The sequence below is a fragment of the Oncorhynchus tshawytscha genome, linkage group LG09 (assembly GCF_018296145.1).
Source record: "Oncorhynchus tshawytscha isolate Ot180627B linkage group LG09, Otsh_v2.0, whole genome shotgun sequence".
In the NCBI taxonomy this organism is placed as follows: domain Eukaryota; kingdom Metazoa; phylum Chordata; class Actinopteri; order Salmoniformes; family Salmonidae; genus Oncorhynchus; species Oncorhynchus tshawytscha.
The window spans coordinates 62662903-62689459 of NC_056437.1; the positions used below are offsets into that span (position 1 = coordinate 62662903).

General features: G+C 40.8%; 2 protein-coding genes across 5 annotated transcripts in view; one reads left to right on the top strand and one right to left on the bottom strand.

Moving 5' to 3' along the window:
- asphd1 (aspartate beta-hydroxylase domain containing 1) overlaps positions 1-15813 on the bottom strand; it is a 69582-nt gene extending 53769 nt beyond the window's left edge. For both annotated transcript variants that reach the window (XR_002952932.1, XM_024414796.2), the window contains exons 1-2: positions 15739-15813; positions 10989-11452 (exon numbers count right to left, since the gene is read on the bottom strand). Coding sequence is in view for 1 of the 2 variants with exons in the window: in XM_024414796.2 (XP_024270564.1) it covers positions 10989-11438 (450 nt within the window). In the remaining variant the exon portion in view is untranslated. The remainder of the gene's footprint in view (positions 1-10988; positions 11453-15738) is intronic.
- sez6l2 (seizure related 6 homolog (mouse)-like 2) overlaps positions 1-26557 on the top strand; it is a 98414-nt gene that overhangs the window by 26112 nt on the left and 45745 nt on the right. The window contains exons 1-3 of one of the 3 annotated variants that reach the window (XM_024414794.2): positions 15854-15877; positions 18286-18362; positions 18939-19067. In XM_024414794.2, coding sequence (XP_024270562.1) covers positions 18305-18362; positions 18939-19067 — 187 coding nt within the window. In that variant the 5' untranslated portion in view covers positions 15854-15877; positions 18286-18304. Of the gene's footprint in view, positions 1-15853; positions 15878-16095; positions 16578-18285; positions 18363-18938; positions 19068-26557 lie in introns of those variants that run through there. The other 2 variants (XM_024414793.2, XM_024414795.2) reach the window with 2 other exon arrangements.

Genomic DNA, 26557 nt, shown 5'->3' on the forward strand with positions numbered 1-26557 from the left:
ATAACACCAGACAGACTAGCTCTATTTTTCTATCTTACTAGGCTTTGGTTAAAGATACATTTGTAAGAACTTTGAGTTATTAGGACATGCTTTCGCTAATTCAAATTGTGTTTCTAGAATATTTATGTTTTTTACATGTTTATTCTATTTTTCTAAGTTCCGATGAAGCTAAGCTAATTGCGCTAACTATTGCCTATTCACTTAACATTGTGTGTTAGCATGCTAGCTAACGTTTCGTGATGGAATTTAGCTTCTTTGGGTTTTGGATGTATAGAACTAATTTAAGTGTTCAGATATCTCTTGTGACAGAGCTAAACGTATAGTTATTAAGCTAAATGGACACTTATACACACAATCTATGTTTGTGATGTAAATTGTCATAATTTCTGCACGGTCATGTTGACCTAGCTAGGCTTATTTTCTTGTTGCTAGCTCGTGATAGAAATGCTGTTCTGTATTTGTATCCATTTGTGTGAATGTATAGTGATTTTTCTAATACATTTTTTCCTTTCTGTATCTGTTACAGTTTTACAAACTAAATATCTTCTACTAAAGATTATTTTGTAACAGTATTTTTATTGGAATTTCACCATTTTCACCCATATTAAGAGATACAACAACAAAGCAAAAAACAGCACTGACATACACATACCTGGATACATACATACACCATCTTCCTCTCCCCGCTTGGCGCTTCTCTCACCCATCCCCATCATTGCGTTTCTCAATACATACATTTTAAACAAACATACAAACAGAAATTAAACAAAAAAGCTCAGTTTAAACCAAGAAGTTAGGTTCAAGACATGAAACGTACAGTGTAATTCTGAAATAAATAGATCACCACCCTTCTAAGAGAATCCTTGCAGCATAATAGCTGATACCTCAGGTTCAAGATCATTTAGATAAGTTTCCCATACTTTGTAGAACTGATCTGTTTTAGAATGCAATGTACATGTTAGATATTCCAGTGGCACCCATTCAAATAGTATCTTATGCCAATATTTAATAGAAGGAACCTTATCACTAATCCACTGTAAGAGGATGTTTTTCCTCGCTGCGAACGTAAGGATGTTGTAAAGCCTCTTACCCACAGAAGTAACATGCCTACTAGGGAGACCTAACAGTAAAGAAACTGGGTCCAATTCTAGATAAACACCTAGGATCTTTTCAATTTATTGCAGAACACCAGACCAGTATCACTGTAATTTGGAACATGACCATAAACAATGTGTTAGGGTGCCTGTATCAATTTTATATTTAAGACACCGAGGAGAAGAGGAAGAGGGGCTAAAAGCATGTCTGCGATTTGGGGATATATGCAATATGTGTATTATTCTTAACTGGATAGCTCTAGTATGAATACATATAGATATTGTTGTTGCATATCTCCAAATGTCCTCCGACACCTTTTCGTCAATAGTAACAGACAATTCTTTCTCCCACACTTGTTTCACCCTCTGTGTGTCAACAGCAGAAAAGGACCTTAAAGCATCATAAAACAAGCGTAGACATTTTCCTTTGTGGGAAAAAAAGCATTCTTTCAATGACAGACACATCAGGGTTGCCAATTAAGATGGTGCTCTTCAAAATATAATTACTTGTAGAAAGCGAAAGAAGTCCTGCTTTGGGAGTCAGTATTTCTCAACCATCTGCTCAAATGACAATAAAATCTTATAAGCAAATAAATAATTTAGTCTGCCTATGCCCTTATTAAGCCAAAAGTTAAAGCCAGCATCCAGAAATCCTGGACCAAAATATGGGTTGTTAAAAATTGGGGAAAGATGGGTTGTTAAGAATTGGGGAAAGAACAGAGTTTGGACCTTCCCAAAAAATGTTGAACTGACCTCCATACTTTGAGTGTGTTAAGTGTAATGGGATTATTGCAGTGATCTTTTACAGACTTGAAACTTCTGAAAAATAAAAGATCCTGTAAGGGGTATTTTGAAAAAATAAGTCTCAATGTCTAACCAAATAGAGGAGTCATAATTTTTGATCCAGTCAGAAATATAACATAGGTGGGCACACCACTGATAGAACCTAATATTAGGCAGATCCAAGCCGCCCATAGAACTTGGCAGCTGCAATATTGCCATTTTAAGTCTTGGCTTGCATTTACTCCATATAAAGGAACTTAGCCTTCCATTTACATCCTTTATTACCTAATTGGAGAGTAATACTGGGATCATTTGGATTGGGTAGAGTAGTCTAGGTAAATTGTTCATTTTCAAGAGGGATATTCTACCCAACCATGCTATTGGAAGTGAGTTCCAGCACTCCAGATCCTGTATTGTTGTATCAAACAAGGGAACAAAATTGGCTTTGTACATTTGCTGGAATTTAGGAGTTACAAATATACCCAGTTACGTAAAACCTAAGGGAGACCATTTAAAAGGAAAGGGGGGAGAAGTATTAGGTACAGAATGAAGGTTATCAAGTGGCATAGCCTCTGATTTACTTAAGTTAATCTTGTAGACTGAGAATTCGCTGAATAATTCAATAATATTAACAAGAGATGTAATTGAAGTCTTGGGGCTAGAGATGAATATCAGGCAATCATCCGCATACAAGATTATTTTATGGTGTACATCACCAATGAGCAGCCCCTGTATAGCAGGCGTTACCCTGATGACCTTGGCCAGTGGTTCCATAGCAAGTGCAAATAAGAGAGGGGACAGAGGACAGCCCTGTCTGGTACCTCTGCGTATAGAGAATCTATTTGACCGTAGCCCATTAGTGAGGACAGCAGCCTGAGCATCATCATATAAAACTTTCACCCATTTTATAAAGTTGTCCCCTAGACCAAATTTAGTCAGAGCAAAGAATAGGTAACACCACTCCACATGGTCAAATGCTTTCTCAGCATCTAGGGAGAGGACAAGGCCATCCATAGCGCTTTGATAGTAGGCTTGAATTACATTAAAAAGCCGCCTGACATTGTTACATGACTTATACGGCCCTTAATGAAGCCAGTTTGGTCTCCTTTCACAATAAGTGGCAGTGAGTCCTCTAATCTTGTGGCTGGAATTTTAGAAAGCAATTTTCTATCCACATTCAGAAGGGAAATGGGTCTTTACGAGGAACAAGCCTGGGCAGTTTCCCTTTTTGAGAATAAGTGATATGTTGGCTTCTCTCAGTGTTTGAGGGAGGTGGTCATTTGAAAATGAGTGGTTAAACATATCATGCAATGGCTCAAGGATCAGGCCATGGAACTCCTTATAGAACTCTACAAAACCCATCTGGTCCTGGGGCCTTACCATTTTGCAGATTCTTAATTGCGAAAATGATCTCTTCCTCGGTAATAGGGGCATTAAGGAGAGACCTCTGTTCTTCGGAGATAGTAGGGAGCTGAATCTTAGAAAATAAGTCCTCCATTAATTTGGGTGCGTCATTTGTCAGTTCTGATGCATAAAGATTTGCAGAACATTTCTTAAATTAGTCATTTATCAATTTATTTTCCATATAAATGATTGCCATCAGAATCATTAATAGTAGCAATTGACTGTGAGTCAGCTCTATTTTTTAGCTAGGTACGCCAAATACTTTCCTGGTTTATCTCCATGGTCATAAAGCTTTTGCCTGACAAATCTAATTTTCTTTTCAGCATCCTGTGTTAGGAGAGAGTCCAACGTTGATCTAAGGACTGATATTTCAGGAGTGGGAGATTTAATGTAGTCCTTTAGTACCTAATTCACCCTCTAACGTTTTTTTTGCTTTTCACGCTTTTTCCGCCTCTTAGTAGCTGTGTATGACATAATCAGACCCCTGGCGTACACTTTACAGGTTTCCCAAAGGAGCGAGGGGTTATCTGCTGATGTCACGACTTCTACCGAAGGTAACTCCTCTCCCTGTTCGGGCGGCGCTCGGCGTCGCCGGTCTACTAGCCGCTACCGATCCCTTTTTCTTTTTCTGGTTGTTTTGTCTGTTCCTTTTCACACCTGGTTTCAGTTGCTTTGATTTCTGTGGGTATATAGGGCACCTGTTACCTGCCGTAATTCGTGCAGGATTAGACTTGTGTGCATTGCGCTCGATTGTATTTGATGTTTGTTGTTTTTTCGCTATTACGCACGTGTATGTAAAGTGTCGGAACTGTGTTTGTTCCTCCGTGCGTTTGCACGAGTTTCTGATTATTCGAGAGCGTAGTTTTGGGGTTTTGGTCTGTGCCGTTTTTGTATTGCTGGACTATATTATTAAACACGCTTCTCAGACATCCCTGCTCTCTCCTGCGCCTGACTCCTACACTTCTCACCAAGACGCATGTTATCACAGTTGATTGAAAGTTGATAGAGAAAAATGCTTTAAACTCTGTAATAAAATATTATGTAAATGTATGGTCTTTAGGAATGGTTGTATTCAACCTCCAATGTCTTGACAGATTGGATGCCCCGCTGAGTTTTATGTCCAGGATCACCTCCGCATGATCAGATATGACTATGCTTCCTAACCTACCGGATAAAACAGACTGCAAAGTTGTCCTGGGCATAAAAAAGTAATCTATTCTAGTCTGACATCCATGAGGTGCAGAGAAAAAAGTGAACTCTGTTGGAGGGATGAAGGGTTCTCCAAACATCAGCATACCCCAGATCATCACAAATAGCTTTAAGTGACTTAGCTTGAGGAGAGAGTGAAGCTATACCACTGGGAAACCTGTCAATAAGATGGTTCAACAAACAATTAAAATCTCCTCCAACAACTGCAGTGTCTGAGTTTAATTCTGAAAAGTCTAGAAATACCTTAGTGAGGAAATCAGGGGGGTGGGAAGTAAATATTCATTATGGAAATGTTCTGCCCTTGTAAAGTACCATTAATTATAACAAAACGACCAAATTTATCTTTCACACAAATCAACACCTTAAGTGGTAGGTTATTTTTCACAAGAATTGCTACACCTCTACTTCTGGATGTAAATGATGAGGAAAACACTTGACCAAACCCCCCTTGCTGCAACTTCAGATGCTCCTTATCATCCAAATGAGTTTCTTGCAACAGAGCAATATAAATATTTTATGTTTTCCAAAAAATACAGTACCATCTTCCTTTTAATGGAGCTTTGCTCCCTCTAATGTTCTGTTACCTGCCATTGCACTTTTACCAAACAATATCCAGACTGAATCCTACTATAAAGATGGGGTGGTACCTTTTCCCACTCTCATCAATCTGACCGAGCATAAACAAACGATATGAACCCTGAACCCGAACTATACTAAACCCGAAAATTAAACATGTAAAGATTCAACAGGGGGTTTCCCACTAGCTATAACATGCAAGGGATTTCAACTCTCCAATGTAGACTCTTAAGTCCGCATTGTCACAAATACTTATTTTCCACCATAATTTGCAAATATATTCATTACAAATCCTACAATGTGATTTTCTGGATTTTTTTTCTCATTTTGTCTGTCATAGTTGAAGTGTACCTATGATGAAAATTACAGGCCTCTCTTATCTTTTTAAGTGGGAGAACTTGCACAATTGGTGGCTGACTAAATACTTTTTTGCCCCACTGTATATATGGAAATGAAAATCAATAGAAGAAGATTGAGGCTCTTCCACCTAAAACCCAGCCTGGGCACTAATATAGATTCACACATGTTTCAGTCTGCGCTATAGTGGCAGTTACTTTAGCAAGAAAAATTATAAAGATACGCATATTACTGAACAGGAGCACATGAGAACTCACACTACTGCTTCATGATCAGATTCAAATAAAAAAAGTTATCAAATGCCGCGGAGGTGCAGCCTAAAGTTATTTACCCGAGAGAGTCAAAAAACACAGCAGCCTCTTCGGGTGTGTAGAGTTCTTTAGGTGATCTTTTGACCATAATCTTCAATGTGGCCGGGTACAGTAGTGCTTAGCCCACTTTTATTCTCTTGAGTCGAGCCTTCACCTCATCAAATGCTTTGTGTCTTTGTACAACTGCTGTGGAATAATCATTGAAAAATGAGACCCTTGGGCCTTGACTACCGTCAGAATCGATGCTTCTAGCCGCATCCATGACTCGCTGCTTGTTGGTGAAGTTATGGAACTTTATAACCACTGGTCGTGGGCATTGGTTGGGGCCGGGTATCGGTGCTTGAGAGCGATGGGCTCTGTCCAGCTTCACACGACCAGCCTTAGTGTCCATTTGTAGGTAGCCAGGGATCCATTCCTCTAAAGAATTTACTGAACGTAGATATTGGATATTGCATCTGTGTCCTCGATTATCCAAGTCATCAATGTGCTCTGCCATTTCGCGCACCTGTTTCTCAAGTGCCTTTATCTTAGTGTCCATTGATGTAGTTGAAGTTTCCACAGTAGCAATTCTTCCTTCTGCCTCATCCACACGCTTGACAACTCTCTAAACTCTCTGGTCGAGGTCTTAGTAGTTCTGCAGGGCATGTTGTCGAACATTTTTGAGAAATATCCGTTAAGACTCATTGTAGGATAACTTATATTTAGCAAATTATACCACTTTTCAAGCTAGAAGATTAATGTAAAAAGAGAAATCTATGAATGCCACGGGAGCTCACTGAAACCCAGTATTCTCTTCATGGCTCCATTTTGTCCCCCATACCTACTAAAGAATGTTAACGGTACCATTGCCTCCCTGATTCTTTATTAGAAGAGTGTAAGGTGTCTGCCAAGCTATGTAGTTTACACATTGTGAGAGCAGAAGAGTAACAAGACTGACTACACGACAGGCCCAGCCACAGGAAAAGTGGATCCCTTCTTCACATCGCTATCGAGGACTCGCAATGATCCAAGCTTCATCTTCCTAAACACAGCAGGTTCAAGCTCCACATAGACTGAAAAACCATCAGAGAAGCACAACAGAGAACACAGAACTCCAGTGTCCGTACGAAAAACAGAAGTTTCATCTCAGTCTGAAGAAAGACAGTTGAGGACCCAAATAAACAGTGTCCATTACACAACAAGCCTCACCCTCTGAGAAAATGCGGCAGCTTCAGGAGCAAGACACTGGATGAAGGTAAGTCTTATCTCAAAGACAACCACATCTGTTTCAGATCCTGTGCTTCAACCAAACATCTCGCAAAAGACTGAGACAGCGTTGCAGTGCAAAGAGTGCAACAGTGATAGACATCCGTCTGCGTTACATCCAGGGCAAGCCCCATGGAAAACCGAGAACTCTGCAGCCAAGGAAGACCATGGCGGGGAGCATAGGAAAAGGGAAACACCTGCAGTAACCTCAGAGTGCACTGAGATCTGTGGAGAGGCAGTCAGCTCTAGATCGTGTTCCAAGATATGCTTAGTCAAAGTGTATCCCGCAGATCACAGAGAGAAGGCAGTCAGAATGTATACCGTCTTAGATGAACAGAGCAACAGGTGGTTATCCAGAACTGAGTTCTTCGACCTCTTCGCTGTCAGAGGTTGTTCAACAACTACATTGTGGAGTCACTGGAAGGAAAAACACAGCTTACTCTTTCCACTCTCATAGAATGTGACATGATACCTGACGATAGATCAGAGATTCCCTCACCTGAAATTGCACGTCATCTCCTGCATCTGATGCCTGTTGCAGACAAGATTCCAGCACTCGACGAGGGCGCAGCAATCCTTCTCCTGCTCGGGAAGAGACATACTAAGAGTCCACAAAGTCAGAGAGCAATACAACACACCCTATGCACAATGCCTTGACCTCGGATGGGTCATTATCGGTGATGTATGTCTGAACAGATCTCACAAGCCAGCTAAAGTTAGCGTTTACAGAACAAATGTGCTGCAAAATGGACGCACATCATTCCTTAGCCCTTGTGCTAACATCATTCAGATCAAAGAGAGACTGAATAACACAACACAACTTTCGGAAGCTCAGAGTTGCATAGAGGCCGCTGTCCCAGCTGGAGATACGGATGACATCGAATGCAAAGTGTTTGAAAGAACACAAAACTACGACAAGCCAGCAGCCATCCTCAAACACAACAGATGGCTCTCTGGCCCACTCTTCCTGACAGAGATAGAGATAGAAGAGACTACTCAGTTAGAAACCTTTGAACTCGTGGGATCCGATACTGACACACAGATCTGGCTGCAAGACACAACCTTCACTACCGAAGCTACTGAAGTCCAACTTGGCTCACACAGGTTTGAACGTTTCTCCAGCTAAAAGTCACTCACCCGAGCAATCGCAAAACTACTCCAAATAGCCAAAGCATTCTCCAGGGCTCCAGACAGTGACAAGGGCAACCATCCTAAACAGGCCAAAAACACCATCATCAGATACGTATAGCAAGAAGTCTTCAAAGAAGAAATCAAGTGCCTCACCAAAAGAGAAGAGGTCTCCAAACATTTTCCACTAAAGAAGCTAAACCCTAAACACTTTCCACTAAAGAAGCTGGACCCTATCATCGATAAGGACGGGTTGATAAGAATTGGAGGTCGCACAGCGGCAGCTGATATGTCATGGGAAAAGAAACACCCTCTCATCATGCCCAAGAACCACCACGTCACCACTCTGTTGGCGAAACAATACCACGAGCAAGTTGCACATCAGGGTCATCACTTCACTGAAGACGCAGTCCGGTCAGTTGGATTGTGTATCATTGGAAGTGAAAGACTGGTATCCAGCATAATCTACAAGTGTGTGATCTGCAGAAAACTTAGAGGAAAACTGGAAGGGCAAGATGTCAGACTTACCTGCAGACAGACTTTCCTCTGATCCTCCGTTCACTCATATTGGACTGAACTTCTTAGAACCCTGGACCATCACCTCTCATCGGACCAGAGGAGGCAGCTCTGAAAGTAACCGCTGGGCCGTCCTCTTCTCCTGCATGAGTACAAGAGCGGTACACAACGAAGTGATAGAGTCTGTCTACCCCCAGCTTCATCAATGGTTTGAGAAAATTCTTCTCTATCCGATGACCTGCAAAGCAACTACGCTTGGATCGTGGCACAAACTTCAGCCTGCAAAGCGCTGAAGATCAGAGCAGCTGACTCTGAGATGAGTACTTACCTTCAAGACCAAAGATGCACATGGTCTTTCAATCCCCCTGATGCCTCACATATGGGAGGAGCTTGGGAGAAGATGATTGGAATCACTCGTCGCATTCTGGAAGTTAGTTCTACTCGTCTCACACATTAAGTCCTCACCACACTCATGGCTGAAGTCATGGCCATCATGAACGCTCAACCCATAGTTCCAGTGTCCATGGATCCAGAGATGACAGCAGTTCTTACACCTGCTATGCTTCTGACACAAGAAAATGTAAACTACAACAGGACCTCCAGGAGACTTCAACCTCAAAATCTCTACAGCAAGCAATGGAAACAAGTTCAGAGCCTCGCAGACACATTCTGGAAAAGATAGAGACAAGAATACCTGGTGACACTCCAGTCATGCAGATGGCAAGTTGACAAACCTAATCTGCAAGTTGGAGATGTCGTCTTACTAAAAGACACGCAAGTCCACCGAAACGAACGGCCTGTTAGATTCGTCGTCAAAACTGTACCAAGCGGTTATAACAAAGTCAGGGATAGTGGAAGTGAGAGTCATGAGACAGGGCACCCCTAAGTGTTCTTCAGACCTGTCTCGGAAGTTGTCCTACTCCTCCAAAAGTAAACATAGTGACATAGCGGCGAGTGTTCTGATAGCTGTACTAATGTACAAAGTATCCTTTGTTGTCATCTAGTGGCGAAGTTGGGTACTGTAGCTTTTAATTTGCTAACTCTCGGTGCAACGCTATTTCCTGTCAGAACAATCCGAGCAACAACAACAGACCGATTAGCTCTATTTTTCCATTTTACTAGGATTTGGTTAAAGATAAATTTGTAAGAACTTTGAGTTATTAGGACATGCTTTCGCTAATTCAAATTGTGTTTCTAGAATATTTATGTTTTTTACATGTATATTCTAGTTTTCTAAGTTCCGATGATGCTAAGCTAATTGCGCTAACTATCGCCCATTCACTTAACATTGTGCATGCTAGCTAACGTTTTGTGATGGAATTTAGCTTCTTTGGGTTTTGGATGTATATAACTATATTTTAAGTGTTCAGATATCTCGTGACAGAGCTAAATTATAGTTGTTAAGCTATATGGACACTTAGATTGTGTGTATATGTTTGATATAAATTGTCATCATTTCTACATGGTCATGTTGGCTAGATAGGCTTATTTTTCTTGTTGCTAGCTCGTGATAGAAATGCTGTTCTTTATTTGTATCCATTTGTGAATGTATATAGTGATTTTTCTACTACATTTTCTCCTTTCTGTATCTGTTACAGTTTTACAAAATAAATATCTTCTACTAAAGATACAATACCAGTCCCTCCCTGATTCTTTATTGGAAGAGTGTAAGCTGTCTGCCAAGCTTTGTAGCTTACACATTGTGAGGGCAGAACAAAAGGTACTTAATTGTTACACAGAAATGTATTTGATATTGAAATAAAAACAGCAGCATTGGGGCTTTTAAGTGTGTAGGTGGAACCTGAGATTCTGATTCACCTTTAATATCGGTTTCATCTGGTGTCTTTTAAGGCAATACATGCAATTCTATCCAGTATTGGCACAGATACACAAACACTTGGTTTACAAACAATGGAGTAAATCAACCACTAACACTTTATTTGTATAGTCCATCTGTAGATGCTCTACAGACTATTAGTAACATTTCAACTAAATATCTACTAACCCTAAACTTAACCCTTGCCCTAACCCTTACCTTTATTCTATACCTATCCCTAATCGCAAAATGTAGAAGGGGTTGGGTAAAATGTGGAAGACACATTTCAGTTAAATGCATTCAGTTGTACAACTGACTAGGCATCAATCACCCTTTCCCTTTCCAGTTGCTTATGAAAATATAGTTTGTTGATAGTATGACCATCTGTAGAGCATCTACAGATGGATTATCCGTACTATCCAAATAAAGTGTGACCAACCAACCATCATCTTTTGGGTTATGATGGGGTTAGACAGTTGTATTAAGCTCATGAGGCATTTCACATCATTCATTAATTGAAATGACTGTAAATTTCAGATTTCACATTACCTGCTCCCGGAGTCCTTTATGAATGCGTCCCATGCCAGCCCAGCTGTAGCGTTTTGCATACTCCTGCAGTGCTGCATACAGCTTCCTGCCACTCGCTGTGGCCTGGGGTGGGAACAGGGCATGGCTCAGCACAGGGGTCAGGTATCCTTGCCCCTGCTCCTCCTCTCCCGTCTCCATGGTGATGCAGGGAGTCCCCCGATCGCCAGTGGCCACATTTGATGTGGCACTGCACACTGCTCCAGCACAGCTGCCGGCGCGGGACAACACAGAGCGCCTGGAGCCGGACTTGTGCTTACCTGGGATGGCTCGGCCTGGAGCTGGCGGGTCAGAGCCCACCCTGTAACAATACCATAGGAAGAGGAGCAGCAGGGTCCACAGGAGTCCATTCAGAGGACGGACCCCCAGCTCAGCACAGGGGGGAAATGGGAGCAGATCCATGGGCCAGTCCATCCTACAGTGATGAACTGAAATAACAGAGGGGAAGTAAAGGAGAAAGAGCAGGAGATAAGTATGCTATAGAAGGAGGAAGCGAGAGATATCAATAGGTGCCAGTTTTCCAGACACAAATAAAGCCCTGGACTATAACTAAATAGGTATATCTTCTGCATTCCAGGTGACTACCTCGTGAAGCTGGTTGAGAGAATGCCAAGAGTTTGCAAAGCTGTCATCAAGGCAAAGGGTGGCTACTTTGAAGAATCTCAAATATAAAATATATTTTGATTTGTTTAACACTTTTTTGGTTACTACATGATTCCATATGTGTTATTTGATAGATGTGATGTCTTCAATATTATTCTACAATGTAGAAAATAGTACAAATAAAGAAAACCCCTGGAATGAGTAGGTGTGTCCAAACTTTTGACTGGTACTGTAAATATTCAGACCCTTTTCTATGAGACTCAAAATTAAGCTCAGGTGCATCCTGTTTCCATTGATGTTTCTAGATCTTGATTGGAGTCCACCTGTGGTAAATCAATTGATTGGACATGATTTGGAAAGGCACACACCTGTCTATATAAGGTCCCACAGTTGACAGTGCATGTCAGAGCAAAAACCAAGCCATGAGGTTGAAGGAATTGTCCGTAGAGCGCAGAGTCAGGATTGTGTCGAGGCACAGATCTGGGGAAGGGTACCAAAACATTTCTTCAACATTTAGGTCCCCAAGAACACAGTGGCCTCCCTCATTCTTAAATGGAAGACGTTTGGAACCACCACGACTCTTCCTAGAGCTGGCCGCCCGGCCAAACTGAGCAATTGGGGAGAAGGACCTTGGTCACTCTGACAGAGCTCCAGAGTTCCTCTGTGGAGATGGTAGAACCTTCCAAAACAACAACCATCTCTGCAGCACTCCACCAATAAGGCCTTCATGGTAGTGGCCAGACAGAAGCCACTCTTCAGTAAAAGGCATGAAAGCCCGCTTGGAGTTTGCTAAAGATCTGCAGAGAAGACTCGAGGCTGTAATCACTGCCAAAGGTTCTTCAACAAAGTACTGGGTAAATGGTCTGAATACTTATGCAAATGTAATATTTTTTTGTTTTTTGTTTTTAATACACTTGCTAACATTTCTAAACCTGTTTTTGCTTTGTCATTATGGGGTATTGTGTAGATTGATGAGAGAAAAAAACAATTTAATACATTTTAGGGTAAGGTTGTAACATAACAAGATGTGGAAAAAGTCAAGGGGTCTGCATACTTTCCGAATGCATAGTATATTCATTCAAAATAAATGCTCTGTAATGTTTGCCTTGGGTATTGGGATCAGAGTAGCTTAATAAGTTCCAATTATTGGAAAAGATGACAGGTTAAAACAATGTGGTGTAAGCTCATCAGTAGGCGTGATATTACCTGCAGTTCTTTCAGATCATGCTTTTAGTCGTGTTACTAAGTTTATTTTTATCAGGATGCTTTAAAAAAAATGTCACCTATATTTAACCAGGTAGGCCAGTTGAGAACAAGTTCTCATTTACAACAGCGACCTGGCCAAGATAAAGCAAAACAGTGCAACAAAAACAACAACACAGAGTTGCACATAAACAAATGTACAGTCAATAACACAAAATAAAGAAAAATAGAAAAATCTATGCAGCGTGTGTGCAGATGTAGGGAGGTAGGCAATAAATAGGCCATAGAGGTGAAAATAATTACAATTTAGCATTAATACTGGAGTGATAGATGTGCAGATGATGATGTGCAAGTAGAGATACTGGAGTGCAAAAGAGCAAGAGGGCAAGTAATAATATGGGGGTGAGGTAGTTGGGTGTGCTACTTACAGATTGGCCGTGTACAGGTACAGTGATCGGTAAGCTGCTCTGACAGCTGATGCTTAAAGTTAGAGAGGGAGATATAAGACTCCAGCTTCAGAAATTGCAATTAATTCCAGTCATTGGCAGCAGAGAACTGGAAGGAAAGGCAGCCAAATGTAGTGTTGGCTTTGGGGATGTCCAGTGCAATATATGATCGAATCCGGAAACTATCATTTCGAAAACAAAACGTTTATTATTTCAGTGAAATACGGAACCGTTCGGTATTTTATCTAACTGGTGGCATCCCTAAGTCTAAATATTCTTGTTACATTGCACAACCTTCAATGTATGTCATAATTACGTAAAGTTCTGGCAAATTAGTTCGCAATGAGCCAGGCAGCCCAAACTGTTGCATATACCCTGACTCTGCGTACAATGAACACAAGAGAAATTACACAATTTCATCTGGTTAATATTGCCTGCTAAACTGGATCAGTAGTTATAACTTGTGATTATGATTGATTGTTTTTTATAAGATAAGTTTAATGCTAGCTAGCAATTTACCTTGGCTTCTACTACATTCGTGTAACAGGCAGACTACTTGTGGAGTGCAATGGTTAGAGCGTTGGACTAGTTAACTGTGCGGTTGCAAGATTGAAACCCCTGAGCTGACAAGGTGAAAATCTGTCGTTCTGCCCCTGAACAAGGCAGTTAACCCACAGTTCCTAGGCAGTCATTGAAAATAAGAATGTGTTCATAACTGACTTGCCTAGTTAAATAAAAGGTATTTAAAAAAAATAATAATAATCGGAAATCGGCGCCCAAAAATACGGTTAATCGGCTGACCTCTAGTTGACAGTCAGTAGACACCATGTTTATATTGTAAAAGGTGACACATTTAAGTAGCGATGCATATAAATTGAATTAAGTTATTTTCTGTTGGTTGTGATCAAATTTGTCCAACAAAAATATAGGATATATTTGTTGTCTTAAGGTGGAAGGTGTTACCAGTTTTGGTTTTTCCATTTATATTTGGAGGTAGCACATAGGGTGAACCGATTTGGTGTCACCTTGCTAGTAAGTATGGGTTACACCTGTGCTGGCTCGTCATCTCGATAGTCGGAAGTCACCTGGAATGCATTTCAATTAACAGGTGTGCCTTGTTAATAGTTAATTTGTGGAATTTCTTTCCTTCTTAATGCGTTTGAGCCAATCAGTTGCGTTGTGAAGATAGCCCTATTTGATAAAAGACTCTATACCACCCCTACCTTGTCACAACCCAACTGATTGCCTCAAACAAATTCAGAATGAAAGAAATTCCAGAAATTAACTTTTAACAACACACCTGTTAATTGAAATGCATTCCAGGTGACTTTCTCATGAAGCTGGTTGAGAGAATGCCAAGAGTGTGCAAAGCTGTCATCAAGGCAAAGGGTGGCTAATGTAGGAAATAGTTTTTTTTTTTAACAAAAAAACATGGAGTAAGTAGGTGTCGAAACTTTTGCTGGGAATGTACAAGCAAAATATTTTGTGCCCCTGCCTTTGACAAAGTGAGCACTGTTTATCACAGGATGGCATCAACTCTCACCTAAACAGCCCATAGTTTTTATGTGTTGTTGGGGGTGTGTTTTGGTCAGTTTAGCTCAGAATATGTCCTCCTCTCAATCTGCCACCATAGCATGCCTTCTAATAAGTGGTCTCAGGGATGGAGAACTCTGGAAGTTCCTTTGGTCTCTACTGAGTTAGCTAAATCAGATTTTAGTGTTCTTGCACCTTATTGTTCCACAACTCTTCAAAATGTTCTTAAATATGATGTTCTGGTGCCTCTATGGCAATTCATAAAGCTGATTGAGGACCTTGTTACTTATGAATGTGTTTGTTTTTTATGACCGTTTTTTACTTTCTGCTTGCATTTCGTATTTATATTTTGATGTGTGTATTTTCTACAATTTATGTAAATTAGGGCTCATCTGTAAAATAGACCTTGGTCTCAGTATGACGCCCTGATAAAATAAAGGGGGAAAAATAGCAGTTGAGGAATCATATTATAATTTGTCGAAAATGAGTTTACAATCTTGCACACATCCAAATACATAGGCCTATTAGATTCAGTATCCCGCGTTTACAGGATTTACTGTATGAGCGAAGGTCTTTTTTGGCTTACACAAAAAGCACACCCTAGAACTGTTTCCGCCGGTGCATTAACAAGGTATCATCGCCAGCGCACATTTCAGTAAACATATTGACAACATAGCACAACTGCGCAGATACTTCCATCACAGCCTTTCACTTGTAGTTTTGTCGATGACAATCATTGTAAGCGTTCCCGGGATAATGTCCAAATATAGAGAGGGGGTGGACAAAGCATTGAGTAGCCTAGGCTATTTATTCTGACAATAGTCGACATCTAAATATATAAGTTAATTTCTAGGTTACCATTTAAAAGGTATCTGGTATGCGTGCATGCGGGGATCCTAATACATTTTAATTGTAGCCTAATGACTCACCACTGTCCCTCTTTTTTTCTGTGCTTCACTATCTGTCTTGATGGGCTGCGCCGGTGCAACTCGATACAATTTGTTCCGCATTCGATGTTTCCGCAAAGCGCCAGAATATAATGTCCTCCTTTACGGAAAATACCGAAGGGTAAATTATTTTAGACTTATTTATTTATCGTCTGGTCAATTGAAGTGAAATATATTTTTGTATCCTAATTAGCTTGGTATAAGCAATCTTAGTTTAAATGTTGCATGCTATCCAATCTCTAGCCTGGGCTTTTAGATGTGTGTTGCTGTTTCAGCACTGTTGGTGTACAGCTCTTCGCCAAGAGAACCAAGTTCATGCAGATCTGCGAACATCCACCAGGGCGCATCTGTGAGCTATGACTCCCGACTTAAATGCCCTCACACACACCAACGCTTCAACCATACAGGTAGAACCAGCTACCAGCGTTCCACCCACCCGCTCGCTCCAGGGCCTAGAAATAAGAGAGAGGCGTATAGACATACCATCAACGAGAAAGGGGGGAGCGGAGTCAGAAGACAGCAGGATACCTTTACACATATTTGTGAAGATCAATGGTAGTGATTAGGATATTAGAGGGGTGTAGTCACAAAGCCCCCTGCATACTCACACAAAGAGCAGGGCCGTGTGGGAGCAAATTATAATTTAAACACATTTCATGTGCAGCATCAGCGCTGGTATTTTACGTAAGGGACTCGAAGGAACGCTGTAAAAGAGAACATAGCTCAACCAACAATAGCCCGATTTTTGACTAAAACGCGAATTCCGGTGTGTAAGAGAAGCGCATAATAATAAGGGAATAGATCAGGACGTGATTTTCCAGGTACGTATGCTTCCCTCGCTGCTAACTATTACGCATAGGCCTAATAATAAGCGCAGGTCTCTTTTTCTAATCCATCACATTGCACAACAAACGCTACCTGCATTGAAATCTTAAACCAAACAAAAAATACTCCTGATTTTCTCTGACGCAAATACAAATTAGGCCTATTCATTTTTTTATAGCCGTCCGGTGAGAGTGGTTATCGGGCAAATAGAATGATTTGGTGGATATTTTGAAAAAGAAAACGGAACGCCATTGAAAGCATGAAGGAATTAAACATTCTCCTGCGATGCATAACTTAACATGATAGGCCTATTCTATGAGGCCTATCATGTTTAGTTTAATGTAGCTATACAGATATATGATCTCTATTACAGTATTTTAGATCTGAGTGACCGTGACAGCACAGAAGGCATATCATACGACCACTGATCGAAACCCCCTTGGGCCTTAGGACCCGCATAATGTAAATACGTGTTCACAATCTGAAATGTGTTAGCATTTTCCTCTTTATCTTATATTGTGAGATAGATTTATATGATGAGACATTGGTGGAAGACAACACTAAAAAGATAATGCTGCACTGCTGATAATATCACGTTTTGAGCAATTTTACCTTTACCAAGGCACTTTTAATGTAGGTTTAAAGATACAAAATGGGATACGGGGATATGTTCAATGACATTGAAATGCTTGATATACCCATTGATAGAATTTATATGTCTCTTAAGCTTAGCACAATTCTTATTTACAGTGACGCCTACACCGGCCAAACCCGGACGACGATGGGCCAATTGTGCGCCGTCCTATGGGACTGCCAATCACGGCCGGTTGTGATACAGCCTGGATTCGGACCAGGGTGTCTGTAGTGTTTCATATAGCATTGAGATGCAGTACCTTAGACCGCTGCGCCACTCGGGTGCAAGCTTAGCCTACCCTATCATAAACTAAAATAAGGTTACTTTACCCCATTGTTTACATAAACAATAGCATGAACAAATGTAAATACATGTTTTAAACTATCACCTGGATTACATTAATTTATCTTTGAATTTGAGAGGGGTTTGTACATTAGGGATGGATGGGTTGGGGAAATGTAACCCTCCCTAATACACATTTTGTAAATGTAGAATTTGTTCTTAATTTACTTGCCTGGTTAAATAAAGTGAAATCAAATAAGTAAACATTTTGAAGCTATACCTTGTTTGTTTATTGTTTGTAAACAATGGAGGGAGCAATATAAACTTTGGCTTATGATGGAGTAAGACAGTTGGGTTAAGCTCATTTGTATGCGATATTCTTTACGAATCAAAAATGGAAATGACCATTGAACAGATTCCCAGATCCAAGACTGCACATTTGAATATCTGTCTCTCTAAAACAGGGGTGTCAAACTCATTTTGCTCTGATGGGGGCCTCGTTTGGTCTTCGATGAGGTCCGAAGGGCTGCACTGAAATTGGTTATGTTTCTTGCCTGTTGAAATATTTTTACTCCACCTGCGAGCCGGATTGGACCCCCTCCGTATGTTGACACCCCTGCTCTAAAGCTTAGGTTTTTAATATATGATCAGTGTAGTTGCTGGTGCTGTTGTTCTGATTGATAAAGTACAATACTGCAGTAAGGAATCATTTAGGTTGTATCTGCTCTTCTTTCCTTCCTTACAATCTCTTTCCCTCCCCACTTCTGTTTCCCTCCCCTCTCTGTCAGGCTGTTCTGATACTAAACCATGGTGTCTACAGTTCTTGCTGTGACACTATCTGTCACCATCTTCCACCTAACTACAGGTAGTGTGTGGTGTGTGTGTGTGTGGTGTGTGTGGTGTGTGTGTGGTGTGTTATTAATGTTGGTTATTTTGCTGCAGTTTCTCTAGAGATAAATCAGATCATATGTCCGAACTGTGCTTGGGAGTTGTAGTTTCCAACAGGCCAATGTTCTATTCTATATAGAACATGTTCTATATATATAGTTTACTGTAGAAAATGTGATAATTAACTACAATAATCATAATCCATTGCGCGGCTAAACTTGTCCAGTCTTTGTATCTTTTACGCCTGCTACTTAAGAGAGAAGAAGGCATAATCAAGAGGGGATACATAGAGAGCAGTTTATTTGCGAGGTATCTCTACTTGAAAATACCGTATAAGGATCTAAGTGATTGATAGTTGGCATTCAGCAGTCATAAAAGTATGGCTAATTTGACCTCAAAGCTCCAATCGCTCAGCACAAGTGTGTGAGAGAGAGCGAGAGATGCAGAAATGTTTCTTGTGACAGATGTTTCTTGAATTTAAAAAAATGATTTCTCCATTTCCTCTGAAGTAATTTTTTTTCTCCCAAGTCATTATATATCTCTTTCCTCTTAGGCTTGAGCTTTGTGACCCCTGACCCTGAGGCTCCTCCCACAGCAAGTCCTGGCCCCCATCCATTGGGCAAGCTGATCCATGCAGCCCTTCTGAGTAAGGAGTACCTGGGCCATGCCCCAGTTGATACAGGTAGCATAGCTCAGCAGTAGCAGTTTTAGATTATTATATCAGTACTGATATTCATTCATATGCTACTACTCATTAATAATAACAGTAATACTATATTTTTATTTGTAAAACCCTTTTCAAATATACCTAACCCAACTGCTTAAATAGAATCACGATGGCATCAGTGGTGTAGGGTAGGTGGGGGCCACGATGCGGACCAATCAGCACACTCATGACAAAACTGTGCGTGTTTAAACCAGGGATGAGTAACTTTGATGGGGTGGGGGCCACAAAAGACCCACACATGCAGTCCTTTTGGGGCCCTAAGTGAAATGTAAGATTTACAGTTAATTTCCTGCAATTCTACACATTTTGCCATGGGGTGTTGAGAAAATGTATACATCTTATAAATCATTTCATGCAATTCTACTCATTTTGCCATAGGTTGTGGAGAAATGTTAGCATTTTTAAAATATGATATCTGACTAAGTGATTTGTTATCAACGTGGGCCCCCCCGGTTGGTATTTCAACCATTATTACTAGAAGTTTATATACCTGACCACAAAACTAACTTACAATCAAAAAAATGTTAGCTGACATGGGTGACCTTCAGTGACTGACATCACAAGAGAAAACTGCTGATGCAAAACCATATTTTGAAATTGCACCTTGTGTATTCCACAATTCTAACTCTCAACAGTAAGTTGAGACCTCGAGTGAAGCCACCCCTGCCAAAAAAATAAACGAAACATGTAAAGTGTTGGTCCCATGTTTCATGAGCAGAAATGAAAAATACCAGAAAGGTTTCATACGCACACAAAGCTTCTTTCTCTCAAATTGTGTGTACAAATTTGTTGACATCCCTGTTGTTGAGCATTTCTCCTTTGCCAAGATAATCCATTCATGTGAAAGGTGTGACATGTCAAGAAGCTGATTGTACAGCACAAGGTGCCACAGACCATGTGTACGTAAATTTGGACTTGAACCTGATCGAACATCTCTGGAGAGACCCGAAAATAGCTGCGCAGCAACGCTGTGCACCTTGTGCTAGGGACAATAAAAGGCCACTCTAAAATGTGCAGTTTGCCCCACAACACAATGCTACAGATTTCTGAAGTTCTGAGGGAATGTGCAATTGGCATGCTGACTGCAAGAATGTCCAAAAGAGCTATTGGCAGAGAATATAAGGTTAATTTCTGTACCATAAGCCGCTCCCAACATCACAACCGCAAACCACGTGTATGGTGCCGTGTGGGCGAGTGGTTTGCTGATGTCAACATTGTGAACAGAGTGCCCCATGGTGGCAGTGGGGTAATGGTATGGGCAGGCATGAGCTATGGCCAACGAACACAATTGCATTTTATCGCTTGGCAATTTGAATGCACAGAGATACTGTGACAAGATCCTGATGCCTATTATCGTGCCATTCATCCGCCGCCACAACTTCATATTTCAGCATGATAATGCAAGGCCCCATGTTGCAAGGATCTGTACATAATTCCTGCAAGCTAAACATGTTCCAGATCTTCCATGGCCTGCATACTCACTAAACATGTCACCCATTGAGCATGTTTGGGATGCTCTGGATATATGTGTACGACAGTGTTCCAGTTCCTGCCAATATCCAGCAACTTCGCACAGTCATTAAAGATGAGTGGGACAACATTCTACAAGCCACAATCAACCTCCTGATCAACTCAATGCGAAGGAGACTGCATGAGGCAAATGGTGGTCACATTAGATACTAACTGGTTTTCTGATCTCCGCCCCTACCTTTTTTTAAAGGTAATTTGTGACCAACAGATGCTTATCTGTAATCCCAGTCATGTGTTATACATAGATTGGGGCCTAAGGAATTTATTTCAATTGACTGATTTCCTTAAATGAATTGTAACCCAGTAAAAGCATTCAAATTGTTGCATGTTGAGTTTATTTTTGTTCAGTGAATGTACAGTGCATTCAGAAAGTATTCAGACCCCTTGCCATTTCCACATTTTGTTTTACGTTACAGCCTCTAAAATGTATTAAATTGTTTTTTTTTCTCCATTATCTACACACAATACCCCGTAATGACAAAGCAAAAACAGATTTCTAGAAATGTTTGCAAATGTATTCTATAAAAAATCTGATATCATATTTACATAAGTATTTAGACCCTTTACTCAGTACTTTGTTGAAGCACTTTTGGCAGCTGTTATAGCCTCGAGCTTTCTTGGGTATGACGCAGCAAGTTTGGCACAACTGTATTTGGAGTTTCTCCCATTCTTCTCTGCAGATCCTCTCAAACTTTGTCAGGTTGGATGGGGAGCATTGCTGCACAGCTATTTTCCGGTCTCTCCAGAGTTGTTCGATTGGGTTCAAGTCCGGGCTCTGGCTGGGCCACTCAAGGACATTCAGAGACTTGTCCCGAAGCCACTCCTGCGTTGTCTTGGCTGTGTGCTTAGGGTTGTCCTGTTGGAAGGTGAACCTTCGACCCAGTCTGAGGTCCTGAGCGCTGTGGAGCAGGTTTTCATCAAGGATCTCTCCGTATTTTGCTCCGTTCATCTTTCCCTCAATCCTGACTAGTCTCCCTGCCCCTGCCACTGAAAAACATCTCGACAGCATGATGCTGCCACCACCATGCTTCACCGTAGGGATGGTGCCAGGTTTCCTCCAGATGTGACACTTGGCATTCAGGCCAAAGCATTCAATCTTGGTTTCATCAGACCAGAGAATCTTGTTTCTCATGGTCTGAGATGATTTAGGTGCCTTTTGGCAAACTCCAAGTGTGCTGTTATGTGCTTTTACTGAAGAGTGGCTTCCATCTGGCCACTGATTGGTGGAGTGAAAGGCCTAATTGGTGGAGTGCTGCAGAGATGGTTGTCCCATCTCCACAGAGGAACTCTAGAGCTCTGTCACCTGTTTTCGCTTTGTCATTATGGGGTATCATGTGCACATTCATTTAAAAAAAAATGGTATATATATTTTTTCAAGTTTGACAAAATATACATCAATGTATTTTTATTTTTTCAACCTTTATTTAACTAGACAAGTCAGTTAAGAACAAATTCTTATTTACAATGACGGCCAACACTGTCAATGTAAGTATAAAGATTTGACCATATCCCAACCTTCCTTCCTCCCTCCACACAACACATCCAAAAAAGTGGAGCAACAGAAATAAATAAGTAAATAAATTATTAGTAAACCTTAGACAAACTTGCTTGGACTGGATAGCATTATATTGATGACTGTACCTATTACGTAATGACCACTGGAAATACCTACTGGGAAACCTTAAAGCATCTCATCAGAGGGGAGCCTCTGCAAGCAATTGAAGTATGATATAAATGGTTGCCATTTTCTAACAAATGTATCAGTGGAACACCTAAGAGAATACTTAATTTTCTCAAGCTTTAGGAAGAACATTACATAATTTAGCCATTGAGAAGTAGAGGGGGGCTGCTGAGCAGACTTCCACTGGAAAATAAATCTGTCGAGCTAATAAGGATGTAAAAGCAGCAACATCAGCATGTTTGGGGGCCAAGGAGAACAAGTATTCTAGAATACCAAAACAGCTATCAAGGGACATGGCTGCAGGTTAATTTCAAACACCATTTTAAAAATAGAATCCCAGTAATTTTGTAGTTTAGAGCATTAAATGAATATGTGACTAAGGTCACATGGTGAGACATGACATCTATCACACTCATCATTTACATTTGGATACATTTCAGACAATCTGGATTGTACTTTATCAATCGCCTTATCCCAACACTCGTGTAAATTCAACACCCATTTCCCGTTCCCAAGCAGATTTAGTTTTGTTGGTGGAATGTTTGTCCAATGACATGATACACAGATTGATCAGAGAAATGACTGCTTTCTCTCGAGCTAATAGAGTCAATATGCCATCAAATCAAATCAAATCAAATCAAATTTTATTTGTCACATACACATGGTTAGCAGATGTTAATGCGAGTGTAGCGAAATGCTTGTGCTTCTAGTTCCGACAATGCAGTAATAACGAGCAAGTAATCTAACTAACAATTCCAAAAAAAACTACTGTCATACACAGTGTAAGGGGATAAAGAATATGTACATAAGGATATATGAATGAGTGATGGTACAGAGCAGCATAGGCAAGATACAGTAGATGATATCGAGTACAGTATATACATATGAGATAAGTATGTAAACCAAGTGGCATAGTTAAAGTGGCTAGTGATACATGTATTACATAAGGATGCAGTCGATGATATAGAGTACAGTATCAACGTATGCATATGAGATGAACAATGTAGGGTAAGTAACATTATATAAGGTAGCATTGTTTAAAGTGGCTAGTGATATATTTACATCATTTCCCATCGATTCCCATGATTAAAGTGGCTGGAGTAGAGTCAGTGTCATTGACAGTGTGTTGGCAGTAGCCACTCAATGTTAGTGGTGGCTGTTTAACAGTCTGATGGCCTTGAGATAGAAGCTGTTTTTCAGTCTCTCGGTCCCAGCTTTGATGCACCTGTACTGACCTCGCCTTCTGGATGGCAGCGGGGTGAACAGGCAGTGGCTCGGGTGGTTGATGTCCTTGATGATCTTTATGGCCTTCCTGTAGCATCGGGTGGTGTAGGTGTCCTGGAGGGCAGGTAGTTTGCCCCCGGTGATGCGTTGTGCAGACCTCACTACCCTCTGGAGAGCCTTACGGTTGAGGGCGGTGCAGTTGCCATACCAGGCGGTGATACAGCCCGCCAGGATGCTCTCGATTGTGCATCTGTAGAAGTTTGTGAGTGCTTTTGGTGACAAGCCGAATTTCTTCAGCCTCCTGAGGTTGAAGAGGCGCTGCTGCGCCTTCCTCACGATGCTGTCTGTGTGAGTGGACCAATTCAGTTTGTCTGTGATGTATATGCCGAGGAACTTAAAACTTGCTACCCTCTCCACTACTGTTCCATCGATGTGGATGGGGGTGTTCCCTCTGCTGTTTCCTGAAGTCCACAATCATCTCCTTAGTTTTGTTGACGTTGAGTGTGAGGTTATTTTCCTGACACCACACTCCATGCCAGGGTTAGCAAGGGCGTGGAGCAGGGAAGCCAGACAATTGGGAGGAGACACAATGCCTAATTTGAAGGTAACAGAAAAAGTGTGATGGATGCAAAGAGTATTTAGAGGGCACGTTGGGATAACTAGAAAAAAATCCATATATTCTACATATAAGTCTTTCCTTGTCCAGTAAGAGAAAGCATTATCTATTAGGGAATAAGTGATTCTTATCAATAGGATCCATAGTAGATGCAGAGGAGAATTTAAAATGCCTTCAAAACTGGTGGTAAAAGTGTGGAAAGCACTACAGGATTGCCAGTATAGCGAGAGGGGGATGCTGGGAGAGGAGCAGAGTAAAGCAGGAAGAGAAGCAGAAATACAAGAATGTGCCTCTAGGTGGCACCTGGAGTATGTAACCAGAATGGCAATTTCTGAAAGTTGTCTGCCCAGTAATAGTATAAAAAGTTGGGTAGTGCAAGCCCTCCACTAAACTTGCATCTCTGAAGTAAAGATCTACTGACTCTGCGTACCTTTCCTCCACAGAAAAACATGGTAGCAGCCTGATTTGATTGACTTTAAAAAGCACTTTGCTAAAAACAATAGGTTAATCTTTAAAAAAAAATGTATTTTACATTTTTTTATTTAACCTTTTATTTAACTAGGCAAGTCAGTTAAGGACAAATTCTTATTTACAATGACGGCCTAGATTGAAAATAGATCACGGAACTTGGGTAAACTGTTCATTTTTACAGCCTTAATCCTTCCTATAAGTGATAGTGGTAAGCTACACCATCTCTGAAAATCAGTTTTAATTTGTGGTGGGGATGTAATGAACGAGTTACATTCACTCCAAGATATTTGAAACCAGAGCGGCTAAGCTGAAAATCCAAGTCTGACTGCTGGAGCTATAGCGCTGCTGAATTGATTGGGAATTTGGAATTTCTTAAATAACTCAGTTGGAAACCCATCAGGTCCTGGAGTTTTGCTGCTCTGCATTGACTTGATAGACTGAATAACTTCTTCAAGGATGAGAGGAGTCTCCAGTTCACCCAAAAATGTAGTCATATTGGCAGTATCTGATGGAAATGCAGACGTATACAGGGAGGAATAGAAAGACTTGAACGTGTCATTGATCCCCGTAGGGTCAGAAATCATGCTATGAGAGGAATCTTTAATTTGGGGAATCAGACAGGTTGCAGCACTGCATTTTAATTGGTGTGCAAGCAGACGACTTGCCCTGTCGCCATGTTCATAGTAGCTACCACATGAATGCAATTAGTAACCATTATTTTTCTATAGTGGACAAATTCAGATTATAAATTCAAGTGTTGCTTATATAGCCTTGGTGATGGCGTCAAGGCATATTGGTGGTCTAAGTCAAGGATGGCTTTAGAGAGTTCTTCAAGTTTAGCTTCCCGAGTTTTGTTTAAATGACAAGAATAATCTCAACAGTGAAGAGGCGACTCCGGGATGCTTGCCTTCTAGGCAGAGTTGCAAAATAAAAAGCCATATCACAGACTGGCCAATAAAAATATAAGATTTAAGATTGGCAAAAGAACACAGACACTGGACAGAGGAACTCTGCCTAGAAGGCCAGCATCCCGGAGTCGCCTCTTCACTTGACGTTGAGACTGGTGTTTTGCGGGTACTATTTAATGAAGCTGCCAGGTGAGGACTTGTGAGACGTCTGTTTCTCAAACTAGACACAAATGTACTTGTCTTGTTGCTCAGTTGTGCACCGGGGCCTCCCACTCCTCTTTCTATTCTGCTTAGCGCCTTCTGTGAAGGGAGTAGTACACAGCATTGTACGAGATCTTCAGTTTCTTGGCCATTTCTCGCATGGAATTGCCTTCATTTCTTAGAACGAGAATAGACTGAGTTTCAGAAGAAAGTATTTGTTTCTGGCCATTTTGAGCCTGTAATCAAACCCACAAATGCTGATGCTCCAGATGCTCCAGGCCAGTTTTATTGCTTCTTTAATCGGTACAACAGTTTTCAGCTGTGCTAACATAATTACAAAAGGGTTTTCTAATGATCAATTAGCCTTTTTAAAATGATAAACTTGGATTAGCTAACACAACGTGCCATTGGAACACAGGAGTGATGGTTGCTGATAATGGGCCTCTGTATGTCTATGTAGATATTCCATTAAAAATCAACCGTTTCCAGTTACAATATTAATTTACAACATTAACAATGTCTACACTGTATTTCTGGTCAATTTTATTTTATTTTAATGGACAAAAAAATGCTTTTCTTTCAAAAACAAGGACATTTCTAAGTGACCCAAACTTTTGAACGGTAGTGTACATTGACCAATACTACAGGTGTGTGCCAAATGTTGCCAGTTATGATTAAATTATCTACCATTACTGTCTAAAATAACATTAGTAGTAGAGAAATGTATTATTTTACTAACCAAAATTGCAACCCTTCTGGCTTTGGAGTTAAAGTCTGAATGGAAAACCTGACTGAACCTGGAGTTTTGAGTCTT